Below are 12,848 nucleotides of genomic sequence, written 5' to 3'. Positions count from 1 at the left end.
ATCGGTGGTCATCCGCAAGCGTTTTAGTCCGTAAAATCGTGCGTTCGGGCTTTGTTCTGACCGGAAAAATGGTCGTAAAAACAAATTAACCATATGGCGCAGGTCACGGTTCCCCGTGGGAGTCTGAAATATCGAACAAGTCCAAATAGTCGGCGTCTGAAACATTTGTCTCGTACTGTATGTCGTATGTGTCTGTATGTGTATATCGTACTGTGTATGTTCTTGGAATAGTGCAGTACAACGGCATTAAAGTAACACTACAAACTTTTAAAAAAAAATTTTCTTTTACTACAAATTAGCCACACTCAAAAACTCAGTTGGCATAATATAAATGCTGTCAGTAAGTTTTACTGCCACAAATTTTCCACTGTCAGGTACTACAGCTTTCACTTGATTCACGTGTTCGTGGTTGACGCAAAATATTTTATAATAAATAAATAAATATTAAAATAAATAAATATTATTAAATTAAATAAATAAATATTATTAAATTAAATAAAAAATATTATTAAATTAAATAAGTAAATATTATTAAAATTAATACATTTTTATTATGATTTTCTGAGCACCTCTTGGAATGCCGTGACGTGCCTCCTCCCACAGCTCACGACAGCCAAATATTGTGACAGTAAAGCCGCACGGTTCCTCGGTCAGTGGGGCACGGTTTCAAAAGAATGTCTGGGCAATGTTGTTTTGCAGGTGGAACACTTAGAAGTAGGCATAGTACGAGAGCTTCCATTTTCGTCCAGTATGCAGCGCATGAGCGTAGTAGCCCGGGTGCTCGGAGCATCTCACTTCGACGTGTACTGCAAGGGCGCTCCGGAGACTATAGCATCTCTTTGCAAGACTGACTCAGGTACGGGTGTTTTTTTTTTTAAACCGTGATTGTCCAAAAGATCTTGAATTCCAAAAATTCTTGTCCAAAAATTCAATTGAATTTTTATTTTCGCAAGAGCATAAGTGTCCGCCGGTACGTGTAAAACAGAGGACCCAGTGGGAAATAGCCCCTATTAATCGGTTGCAGAGCCTATAGTGCTCTGTGGACAGACCTGTAAAAATGCTAGTTCAAAAGTAATTCAGCTACAATTACAGCTACATGTTACAATAAAGGTAATTAAATCCAATTTACGTAATGGTTTGGGATTACAAATTTATACTTTTATGTATAATTTCAAAGCTTCATTGTTAATTGTAAATTGAACATACATAATTGTAACTTAATTATGTGGTTTTAAAAAAATTCGATTTTTAATGAAAAACTATCGGAGCAACATAAATTTTGTTTTTGCAGATGGGTTATAGGGCCAGGCAGATGTCCTGTAGGACAGCAGTTCAATTACTAATTAGATGTTTTCTAGGAAATTTCGAGCTAGCAGAATTGGAGCCAGTCGTGATTCAAATCCACTGCCCTTAACCGCCCGGAGAAGCAATTACACAGCTTGAGATATAAATTACCGAGTTTTGCTATGCAAATGAGCTGAATTGTAATAAAAAAAGTATAAAAAATATAATAATAAATATAAAATAAATAAACATAAATAATAATTTTTAAAAATGTCCTGTATAATTACGGTTATGCTGGAAAGTTATTGACTTATGTTGAGTTGCATTCGTTTCAACCTAATTTTTAAGTGTAATGTTTTGAATGTTTGTAATGTAATGAAAGAAAACATTATTCAGCTGGGTCTTGCTGTGTGTAAACGCGACAATATTTTCTCCGTGCAGTGCCTTCTGATTTTAGTGAGGTCCTGACATCGTACACGCAACGTGGCCACAGAGTGCTGGCACTGGCTCACCGTCCCCTCACAGCCAATTTTGCCAAAGTGCATCGCATCGCACGAGAGGAAGTGGAGTGTGGGCTCACGTTCCTCGGTTTGCTAGTCATGGAGAACAGGCTCAAACCGGAAACAACCGGAATCATCCAGGTCTTGCAGGATGCCAACATACGTTCCATCATGGTCACCGGTAAGCGACAGCTAGCGTAAAGTGCTCACAACCACGTTCTACGCTTTATATAAGAAAACCAATGGGTTCGGAGTGATTTTTATGCAAAAACGCCGAATAGGACCATAATTGAAAAAAAAAATTTCCACAAAACAAATACGGTCAAACTCCTTTACAACGAAACTCAGGGGACAGCAAAAAAAATTTGCAGTACGGGTATTTTCGTTAAAAAGTATGTCCATTATTGGACCTATAAGGCTCCAGCGGGGCCGCAAAAAAATTTCCTGTAGTGGTATTTTCGTTAAAAAGGTGTTCGCTATAAAGGAGTTTGACTGTATTCAGAACTTGGCTGTATCACACGGATTTCTTTAGATTTAACCACCGTTGGTTTCGCTTAGCCTGGGCGCGTGCTTTGGTTCTGTTAATAAACCTCCGTTAATTTGCCACTGTTAATTTGATAATTTGATTTGATTCGATCCTGATAATTTGAAGCATAATGTGAAATACAGAACTCAAATTTGACATAATGTAACTGGAAATCCCACCACCTATGATGTTGCGTAAAATCCGGTTAATTTGAAATGCATACGTTCATTAAACCTGACATTTTGATTCAAATTAACGACAACTTTATTTTGGTGGTCATGAACAAATTCGCACTACATGTACTATTTCAGGGGACAACATGCTGACTGCACTGAGTGTGGCACGAGACTGTCACATGATCGGAAAGCACCAACAAGTTGTGATCGTGTCCAGCAATGCAGACGTCACAAACCTTGGCACTCCTGCATTATCGTGGCAGTCCACTGATGTGCACCAGAAGCACGTGGACGGTGACTTACCTGTGAGTGGTGCTGAATGAAACTCTGTTCAACCATGATTAAAGCCCCCAGCTGTCCGCGGCGGAAAATATGTACGTTTCCGCGATGTGGGATTTACAAATCAGCGCACTGTGACGTAACAAAGACACAACGGTTGCAACTATTGGTACCCGAACTGACAGTTTATTATATGATGAAGTTTAATCGTGGTGAATGTCTGTATGCAGCACACCGTTAGCATTCCCATCAAGGTCCATCCCCACCTGGCAGTCACTGGCAAGACGTTTGCTGTGCTTCGGGAGCATCATCCGGATGCCTTGCGGAGGGTAATGCTCGTTGTTGCCAGAATATTGGTCTGCGTAAAGCTAAGCATTTTTTCTCCCCCTTTTAGGTTGCTGTGTATGGAACTGTGTTTGCTAGGATGGCACCAGAGCAGAAACAACAATTGGTGGAACTTCTGCAAGAAGTGGGGTAATGTAGCATACCACAACAACAATAACAACAAAATTATTGACCCTGAAATAAATTAAGTTCCCCGAATCCCTATTGATATCTTAGTTATCAGCTGCTGTTCGTAGCATAGTGCTTCCCTTTTCCGTTACAGTACACCGACTGTACTAACGTGCCACAGTTAATTTGCCATTAATTTGAAACCCCAATTGAAGTGGTCAGTGGCAATTCAGTTCAATCGTCATTCATTTCAATGACCATTGAAATGCCTGTGTGACACCGGTATAGAACTAACGGGGCTTCACTGTATATGATCCCTAAACCATAAAAAATGGCTGTGTAGCAGTGGCCAGCAACAATTCATTTCAATGACCATTGAAATGCCTGCGTGACACCTGCATAAAACTAATGGGGTTTCACTGTGTATGATTCCTAAACCATCTCCTTTTCCTTTAGGTACTATGTGGGCATGTGTGGTGATGGTGCTAACGACTGTGGGGTGTGTATTAATATCTGTTCCTCTTAACTTGCTCTCCTCAATAAACCATTTCTTTTATTGAGCTTTTTCCTTTCTGCATTGTTTGTAACAAAATGCTGAACTTCACTTCTTGCACATTTCGTCTCCGATTCTGCCCTAGGCGCTGAAGGCGGCCCACGCTGGAATCTCGCTTGCGGAAACTGAAGCTTCCGTGGCTTCGCCGTTCACATCGAAGGTGGCGAACATTTCGTGTGTGCCGACGCTTATCAAGTAAGCCAAAACAGTCTTGTTGCCAAGATAAGGGGACGTAAGGTCAATCTGATTTTGTAAGCTGCAGCGTTCTTTTGCCGTGCTACTTACATAACTGTGGCCTTGGAACATTCTAGGTGGAGACACGGAGCATTCAAAAGTATAAATAGAGCCTGAAGTTTTAGGGCTTAACCCAGTTCTTCCCCAAATTTGCATCCCGAATCGAAGGTTGCCTCTTTGGGGTGAAACCCGATTTTTACCCGGCAAATTGCCCTCAACAAGACGTCCGCAGAATGCACACTAGCTTGTTTGGCAGCAGACGCAGTTACATCACCGTTTGCGCCAAACCAGTTCAGTTAATTCGAGTAACTGAGCCCGATTTCTCCCCGAATTTAGCGTACCGGAAGTTTTTCCACCCGAATTTGCACGAATTTAGAGCACATGTTCATTTACCTGATTTTTACTCCCCGAGTTTAGAAAGAAAATATTTCCCGAAAACTTCGGGCTCTAAGTATAAATAGTTGGACCGTTCTGTCATTAACAATCGCAGGAATAAGCAAAAAAAGAAAAAGATACAGTGGTAGAAGAAGAGATATGTACATTGTTTCGCTTGAAGGCCAAGCCAAGTGCAAGCAAAGTGTATTCTTCGTTCTCTATCCATGACCAAGATAAAGCAGTTTGCTGTCATAGCACTGAAGCCAAGCAGAATATTGTGTGGAGTACCCTTTGTACTTGCAAGACCAGTTCAGTTCGAGCCTCATTTCCGAGTGAGATAACAGCCACCGTGGGGGCGCTGCGGTGGTAGGTTAAGCGAACAAAACCCTTGCGTTAAACTAACGCAATAATTCTGTTCAATTAAGAATTCCTTATGGCCCCAGTGGTTGCAGTAATAGCGCCCGGGAACGAGACTGTATTTTTTTCCCAGCGTTATTATTAAGGTTGACGGGAGCTGTACAGGCTGCTCACCGAAGGGTTTCGCAGTGATTTACCCAGAATTTCATCCTTGTGGGGGGGGGGGGGGGGTGATGATGGGTTCCGCAAGGGGGGTGTCTTTACTTGCTTTTGACGAAATGTTGTGCAATCTCACAAAATTTTAGGGGGCTCTCCTGCAGATTTTTTTTTGGGGGGGGGGTGTAGGGGGGGTCTGGATAAATCACTGAAGGGTTTGTCTCCACATTTTCCAGAGAAGGCCGTGCTGCATTGGTGACGTCGTTTGGCATTCTCAAGTACATGGCATGCTACAGCATGACCCAGTTTACGTCTGTGGTTATCCTGTACAGCTTGTACAGCAACCTGACCGACTTGCAGTTCCTCTACGTTGATCTCTTCCTCATCACTCTCTTTGCTGCCGTCTGTGAGTACATATCACTCAACTACGACTATATATATATATAGTCGCTCCCTCCTGTATCCCAGCGTCTACTGTTGCTCGTGTTCCTGAAAAATAGTTCATTGTGCACTTTCAGTTGGACGTACGCGTCCTTCCCCTGTCCTGGACAAGAGTCCTCCGCCGTTGAGTCTGATGGGCCTCACTCCGCTCGTCTCCATACTTAGTCAGATTCTTCTAGTCGTACTTGCTCAGATGAGTGGTGTCCTTCTTCTCTGGCGACAGTCCTGGTACATCCCCTTTTTATCTTCTGCAATGTTGAACATGTGGTGTTTCTTACACTGAACTGATTACTGTATTTGTTTCGTGACACGCCCTATTTTTTCATCACCCTCGCACGTCCGAGAGACGTCCGACTAACGTCCGAGAGACGTCCAAGTCGCCTTTGAATGATCGTGACGCAATCTCTGTTTAACGATAGGGTCATATGCATGTAATACCATAGGATGTTGGAATAATGTTGGTTGGACGTCATTTGGATGTTGCAGTGGAAAAGCAGTGTGCCTCAGAGAACATTTTAAAGGGTATTTCCCACACCAGGGCTCACTACAAGGGTGCTGTGAATACATTTTAAAACCAAAGTGAATACAAAGGGAATAGCTATATACACCTGGAGCAAACAGTTATGTAACTGAAACGAATATGTACATAGGAGTATATATTCAGCACATGTGATATATGCATATGAATCTTCGTAGAGGGCAGCACTGACTTCGTTTTAGTGCTCTGTTGTGACGTTTTCTGGCTTATGTGTACATAGTTTGAAAGAGACATTTTGTTGATTCAAAATTCAAATAGAAATCATTGGATTCGGGATTAGAATCTAATACACAATTATTCGTTGCGGCATTAAAAAAATAGATAAATATTCCCGCAGCTTTACGTATTTTGGGCTCAGTAAATATAAATGCCTGCCTTTGTAGCTTTCTCACAAGAAATTTTCACATCTTTTAGGTATCAACCGCACATTCAAGTTGACGGCGGGGATGAGGATGAGGAACTTGCCTGTCAAGACAACTATGTGGTGTTTGCTGTGTCCGTTTTCCAATACATAACTTTAGCTGTGATATTCTCAAAGGGTCATCCCTACCGGAAAACCATATTTTCAAACTGTGAGTACACACAACCTCTGATGACATAGGCATCAAATCCAAAAGAACAGTCGTTTTGTAACAGATATATACCTATACAATTTGATTTTAGCTAACTTGTGATGCTCATATCACATAAAGGTTCGATCTCTTTGGACCTCCGAACAAATTTCCATTATTTTGCCACCACTTTATACGAGGAACAGTGTAACTTTGCAGTTGTATTTCCTCAGGTGCGGCTCTGAGTTAGCCGGGTCTGGCGTTGCTGACTATATGAGTCAACGTTATTATCAATCCATGTCGTGATCTTCCTCCGCAGATTGGTTTTTGTCTTCTCTGGTGTTAATGACTGCCATGACACTCTACTTGGTGCTGTACCCATCACAATTTCTCGTCAACGCATTCGACGTAAGTGTACATTTTCGAAGAGCTCCGTTCCGAGAGGTGGAAGTGTCTTTTTTGTTAAAAAAATGCTTCTTTTTATTCGTTTTAGTTTTTCGTGAAAGACGTAAACCTGGAATTCAGGGCAGCATGCGTTGGTCTTGCGGCAGCTCACTTTGTGATTGCGTACATCACAGAGGTACGTCAGTGACTTGACATTTCTGTTCTGGACCTCGAATATGCGTGAAAATTGAAGGGACTAATACTTGACACCGGTATTAAAGGGACCATGAGATGATATGATAACGATTTGATTTTATTGAATGATTTTTCAACTTCTTATTTCACAGGGGGAATGCTTTAGTACGGAGGAACAAATTGAAAATGATTGTAGGCTTGTCAGATATCGTTTCATGGTCCCTTTAAGTAATGACATGGCTCTGAAATTATTTGCTGTGAACTTCTAGTTCTGGTAAGGAGGGGTCATAGGGGGTCGCAGCGAAGTTTAAACGTGTGGGGTATCATGAACAGCAAACTTAGTTGTTTTCCTTTCTGCGTGTCTCTCTCATTTTTGTCTGCTAATTGTAAGTGGTATGTCCTAAGCACGTTCCAGCTGTGTCTCCCGTAGTGTTACCATTCCGCTATACTTTAATTTTTTTATTTAAAGTTTTGACGCCAAAGAACTTCTGCTACGGAGAACAATCTTGATCTGGTGACAGAAGCTTGCGAAATGGAACTAACCTTTTCGAAAAAGCTTCATGTCACGAGCCCTTCATACACTTTCAGCCCGAGCAATAGGAGCTAGAATCGGCAGTTCAGGACGCGGGAACGATACTATACACAAGCATGCCGTGGAGAGTGCCGTACATCAGAAATGAGTTACTTCACCACCTGGTACACTGCTGGACAACAGTTTAAGGAACACGCTCCGGCGCATTCCTCTTTCAGAGTGACACACTAGCGTCAAGTCCGTAGTAGTAGTCCGTACGGTAGTCCATACTGGAGCCCTGCGCGGATGAGATTTTTGGCATCCGCATCCGACCCGCATCCGCGCACACCTTACCGCATCTGATCCGCATCTGCAACATACACAACAGTTTACATCCGATCCGCTGAGCAAAACGCACCATCCGCATCCGACCCGCAAAATCTGCACGTTTCGAAGGACGCGTAAAGACCGCCGGAAGCATGTTGGTATAATCTGGCAAGTATCTTGCGGATATCCGCTTCCATCCGCGGATGGTGCAGGGCTCTAGTCCATACCATACGGGCTACTGCGTTACCTAGGCACACGTCCGTAAATCCGCGCGGAACCCCTTAACGCTCCTCGCGTGTCTCTCCGAGGAAGGAATGCGCCTGAGCGTGTTTCCGTAAACTTTTCTTCGCCGTACTACAAGATGAACTGTTTCTGAAATAATACGTTGTCTCTTTTCTATCAGACCTACCTCGTGCAGGGCTTACTTTTCAAGAAGGTGCAGCTGAGGTTCTTCAGCGGAAGCCCAGCCTACCGTCAGCTTCAGGAGGAATTTGAGCTGCAAAGCAGCCCTGACCCCTGGTGGTACCCTTCGACCGGATATTCAGCCATCATCTCTTCGCCCTCGATGGAGGCCGGAGATTACAGCCAGCCCGCTTGTGCCTTACAGAAGAACGGTGACGCACCGTCTGCCAAGCCGCAGTGGAACGGCATTGCTGCTGTGAAGGGCATCGAAACCATAAACACGGTGAACAGCGAATACAGCGAAAAAAATGATCCAGATTTGTACGTCACACACATGTGAGAACATCGCGGTTCGCATTCGAGGTTGAAGAGGTCTGTGTCTGCTCCTTGTTATCGGTAACTATGAAGGAAGAGTGGTTTACGGAGGTGGCGTTGAATTTTGATGAAGTTGATACGCAAGGGCCTGGTGAAGTTGATACGAAAGGGCTATGAAGTGGCTCGACTTGCTAGACATGGAAAAGGTTGACAGAGTTGCTGTAATGGCAGTTGTGTCGGTAGTTACGGTGTTTGACAAAATTTCAAATTTCGGCTTCGAAGGGGATATAATTTGAAATCGGCATAGAGGCATTTGCTGCCAATGCACAGCAGGTACGAAACTGTCATTCCCTAAGAGGGCTACGTGTATAGTAGTGGGAGGGGGGCATTTGTAAAAAAAAAAAAAAAAAAAAAACTGCTGCAGAAGTTATTTTCCAAAAGATATTTGAGGGTCCAAGTCTCCATGAAACAGCCGCAGCAGTATCTCTCATACCATTAGGGCTACTACTGCAAAGATTAGGTTATGCTGGCTACGGGGCTGTTGAGGTTGACTTCTTACCGTAGCACTGGGTTGAAACGCACTTCCGCATAAAGCAGCCGGAGCACTGTACTTTCACTGCAGTTGTTGCACATTCCTGCAAAATGTAAAAAAAAAACACATTGTAGTTCAAGTGCCTGCCAGAGCGAATCGTGTCTCTGCATATTTTGCACCATTGGACACTCAGTGCCGCAAAATATGCTACAAAATTGCATTGCCTTGAGAGAAGAAAAAAAAAATGAGACTACAACTCTGCTTTCTTTGACTCGGGTCACATCCAAGAGATGCTGGAGGTAGCATTGATCAAAAATCCGGCTGGAATGTGAGCGTACACGTGGTTGCGTGTGCACGCACGTGCAGCATAGTGCTTTCTTGCCTTTGATGTCCCGACAAAAAAATGTGGAATACTACGTTCTTTAAACATAATGGACAAACGCAAAAGATATGCTGTGTGTTTAGTTTGTTTGCGATGAACAAACGCGAATATTGTGTTTGTTTCATGTTTCAAAAAAAAAATTGAATTGTTCCATATTGTTTCAAGTAAATCAACATGCTCCACACCTCCTTGCACATTTGGATGCTATATTTAGTTTTTTTCTCATGCAAGATCGAAGCATAGCCGCGTCTGCCGCAGACAATAAAACCGTATTTTCGTATGTTTTACATGATGTGAAAAGAGTAGACAGCGCAAGACATCTGTCATGCGGTCATGTTTGTGAATGCCTGTTTGTGAAGGTTGTAGAGCGCCGACAAGAATGATGGGTAATCTGATCTCTTCGAAAACTTAACGCAGACCGTTAATTATACAATCTGATTATCTTGAGATTGAAAACGCTTTTGTTGTACTGACAAAGTTGGAATGCAAAGAACATATTTTTTACTCATAAGATGTACTTACTGTATGATGTTTTTACTGGTAGAATTTTGGCAGTGTAGGTGACACTATAAATTTCGTGAAAATTTTACCATTGCGGGTGCTAGATTACCGACTGCTTTTTTAACACTTGTGCCGAATTTTATACTGTAATATACCTTACACGAACGCATTGGATGGAGTCCTCGGAACTGTACTTGTAATATGGTTTGGTTATTTATATATGCATAACACATCAGCTCTGTTGTAAGCCAGCACCATGTGCAATGTGACCAAGACATAAATGTGACAGAAAACTTAGGATCTCAAATTGTTTTATCTGTTTCTTGCCTGATAGACCTGCTTGCTCTGCTTCCTAAGGGAATAGGAGATAACCATTTCTCGTCTATTTTTTAATTAAGTTACACTTACAATTAACATTTGCTGCAAAAGCAGTCAAACTTTGATATAACAAACTTTGATATAACAAACTTTCATATAACAAACTTTGTTATAACAAACTTTGATATAGCAAGCTGTGAGTTTGTTGTATTGACATTAAATGTACGGGGATGCTTGGGGCCAAAGCTCTTCTGCTTTCACTTCCAACTTGCCAGGTTACTTTTTGAATTACATATTTTCCCCTTTGTTATTATACACTTATTGCACATTATTCACTTTGTACGAAACATATATATACATGGGGCTTTATTTGCTTACAGAATATTACTTTCTTGTCAGCATTGGCTCCCAAGATCGCTATTTATTATGCACCGAGAGAAAATATGGTAAATACAGTAAATGTCACGTAGCAATTATATATTTAAAAAGCACATAAGGTACAGTTGTCTTGCATCCTATTTATTATATTTGTTATCTCTTTGGTTTTTGCCACCAAATTGGAACATAGTTCAATTTAGTTGTTGAATATCTATATAGAACCAAAGCCTAGAATGTACATAATGAATATTATGTGCTACATCTATATATACTCTCGGAAAGTACTGCTACATATATGCCTGTCATTTTTTATAAATTTCTATACTACACGCAACTTCTCATTCTAAAAATGTCTTCCCAACTCAAAAGCAAAGACAGAAAAACAAATGACAAATTGCTGTAGCAAACATGACTTCAACTTGACAAGGTTCCACAGCACACAACATACGTTTCATCGTGGCAGCAGTACATAGACAGAGCTAATACATATTTTGACAACTTTTATACCATGTAAGTTAACATAATCTCAGGGAGAGATTCATCTTCCAAACAGGACTCTGTGACTTCATGAGTGTTACAAGATAAAATAGCTCTGGGATATCGGTCATCCTCAACTGTTCTTTTTTTTTGTTTTGTTTTTTCTCTATATTAAAAATGCCATGCAAAATGGCCTTGCAGCTCATGCATGGAATTTCTGTTCCATACAAGTTTAACGTTCTGGGCACCCACTATCTCCAAATAATCAAAAGCTTTGGCGAAAATAGGGGCTGCATATTGTTTTCATAATGTGTAACGTGCAGCAAGGCTTGCACTACCCTGTGACGAGTCGTCATCTCTCTACCATTTTCTACTGCAATTGTTTTGCAGCTTGTGGAGGTATTTATTCGTTTTTGTGTACAGTGCTTCATAAAAGAAGTGAAAATGAAATATTTGTAAGAAAAAGAAGAAAAAAAAAGCATGTTACTGCACAGACTGTGTGGCCTTCTTTAGATCTGTTTTTGAGGCCCTTTTACGATCAGATTTAATAAAATGATGTATTTAACAAAACTGAAGTAATACGCTCGTTGAACTTGGTTTTGTGTGTTACTGTCTGAACTCTCCCTGCATGCAGGAATAACCCACAACGAACCAGTGAAGCGATTGATAGGTATTAAGAAATAATCGCGTCATTGATTACAAGTATTGGTTACGGGGACGGTTACGTTGTGAATGCAATACTTTCATGAAACATTGCATGGTGAGAAAAAATAAAATTTAAAGCACTAGACATTGGCGCTTCCTGTGACAGCCAAAGTAGTTTTCCTGTGTTCTTTTTTTTTTCTTTTTTAGCTAGTCGGCGGGAGACTTCTGCCTTATTTGTAACTGAACCTGTATTTGTTTGTGGCCACCTCCTATGGCAGCTTTGTCCAATACTCCTCCCCCTCGTGCAGTTTCATTATTATAATTTAATTTCATTAATGTCGTGAAGTGCCACTTCAGCAATTTTATCATATTATTTTAATTAGCATCTTTTTTTTTTCTTTTTTTTCTGTGAAGGTTATGGTGGACAGTTTGAGCAAACGTTTGCAGATCTTTCGCTCCTTTTCGATGGCAAATGAGTAGCGAGTACTCAGTAAGAGTAAACAAATAGAAAAATAAAGCCACCTCTCATGTACTGTTTCAGAAGGAAGTTCCGAAAACAAAAGACTGCGCGTTTTTCTCCTCTGACGAGACGCTTTCCTTTGCCCGCGTCCGTGTCGTCACGCAAGGACGATCACCGAAACCCACCTTCCGTGGACAGGGTCAATTAAATCGTAATGCACCGCATCTCGCGTCTTGTACGAGCGGATAAACTACGGATGCCCGTCTCTCCCTCCCCCCATCGTTATCGTTTGCACGTGACGTTGCCCGTGACGTATGTAGTTGTCACTCAACATGGCGCTGGCGTTGGAAGTAAATACAAATGGTTTGCTTCGCCCTTTGTAGCAAAGTCCTTCATTTCGCGGAGCAAGCATGAACTTGCTCCAAGAGCATCGGTTAACGCAACGCAAAGGTAAATTCATTCCGATTCTCGTCGAATGTCTGCGTGTTTTAAATGACGCAGAAGACACTGCCTAACCTCGTTGACCAATCGTTGTTCGCTAAGCCTAACACATTTGAAGAGGTGTTTGCCGATATGTACCCTGGCGTTAATTAGAACC

General features: G+C 41.7%; 1 protein-coding gene across 10 annotated transcripts in view; it reads left to right on the top strand.

Moving 5' to 3' along the window:
* Positions 1–11,720, top strand: part of LOC135369934 (polyamine-transporting ATPase 13A3-like) — a 46,345-nt gene extending 34,625 nt beyond the window's left edge. For all 10 annotated transcript variants that reach the window (XM_064603531.1, XM_064603537.1, XM_064603535.1 and 7 more), the window contains 13 exons: positions 700–856; positions 1,726–1,965; positions 2,622–2,791; positions 2,996–3,094; positions 3,160–3,239; positions 3,675–3,717; positions 3,857–3,966; positions 5,130–5,299; positions 5,412–5,562; positions 6,287–6,444; positions 6,743–6,831; positions 6,917–7,003; positions 8,244–11,720. In XM_064603531.1, coding sequence (XP_064459601.1) covers positions 700–856; positions 1,726–1,965; positions 2,622–2,791; positions 2,996–3,094; positions 3,160–3,239; positions 3,675–3,717; positions 3,857–3,966; positions 5,130–5,299; positions 5,412–5,562; positions 6,287–6,444; positions 6,743–6,831; positions 6,917–7,003; positions 8,244–8,582 — 1,893 coding nt within the window. In that variant the 3' untranslated portion in view covers positions 8,583–11,720. The remainder of the gene's footprint in view (positions 1–699; positions 857–1,725; positions 1,966–2,621; positions 2,792–2,995; positions 3,095–3,159; positions 3,240–3,674; positions 3,718–3,856; positions 3,967–5,129; positions 5,300–5,411; positions 5,563–6,286; positions 6,445–6,742; positions 6,832–6,916; positions 7,004–8,243) is intronic.
* Positions 11,721–12,848: the final 1,128 nt, after the last annotated feature.

This window comes from Ornithodoros turicata, chromosome 10 (assembly GCF_037126465.1).
Source record: "Ornithodoros turicata isolate Travis chromosome 10, ASM3712646v1, whole genome shotgun sequence".
Lineage (NCBI taxonomy): Eukaryota > Metazoa > Arthropoda > Arachnida > Ixodida > Argasidae > Ornithodoros > Ornithodoros turicata.
Note: the sequence above shows the minus strand (reverse complement) of the source record. Positions and strands in the feature narration are given on the sequence as shown.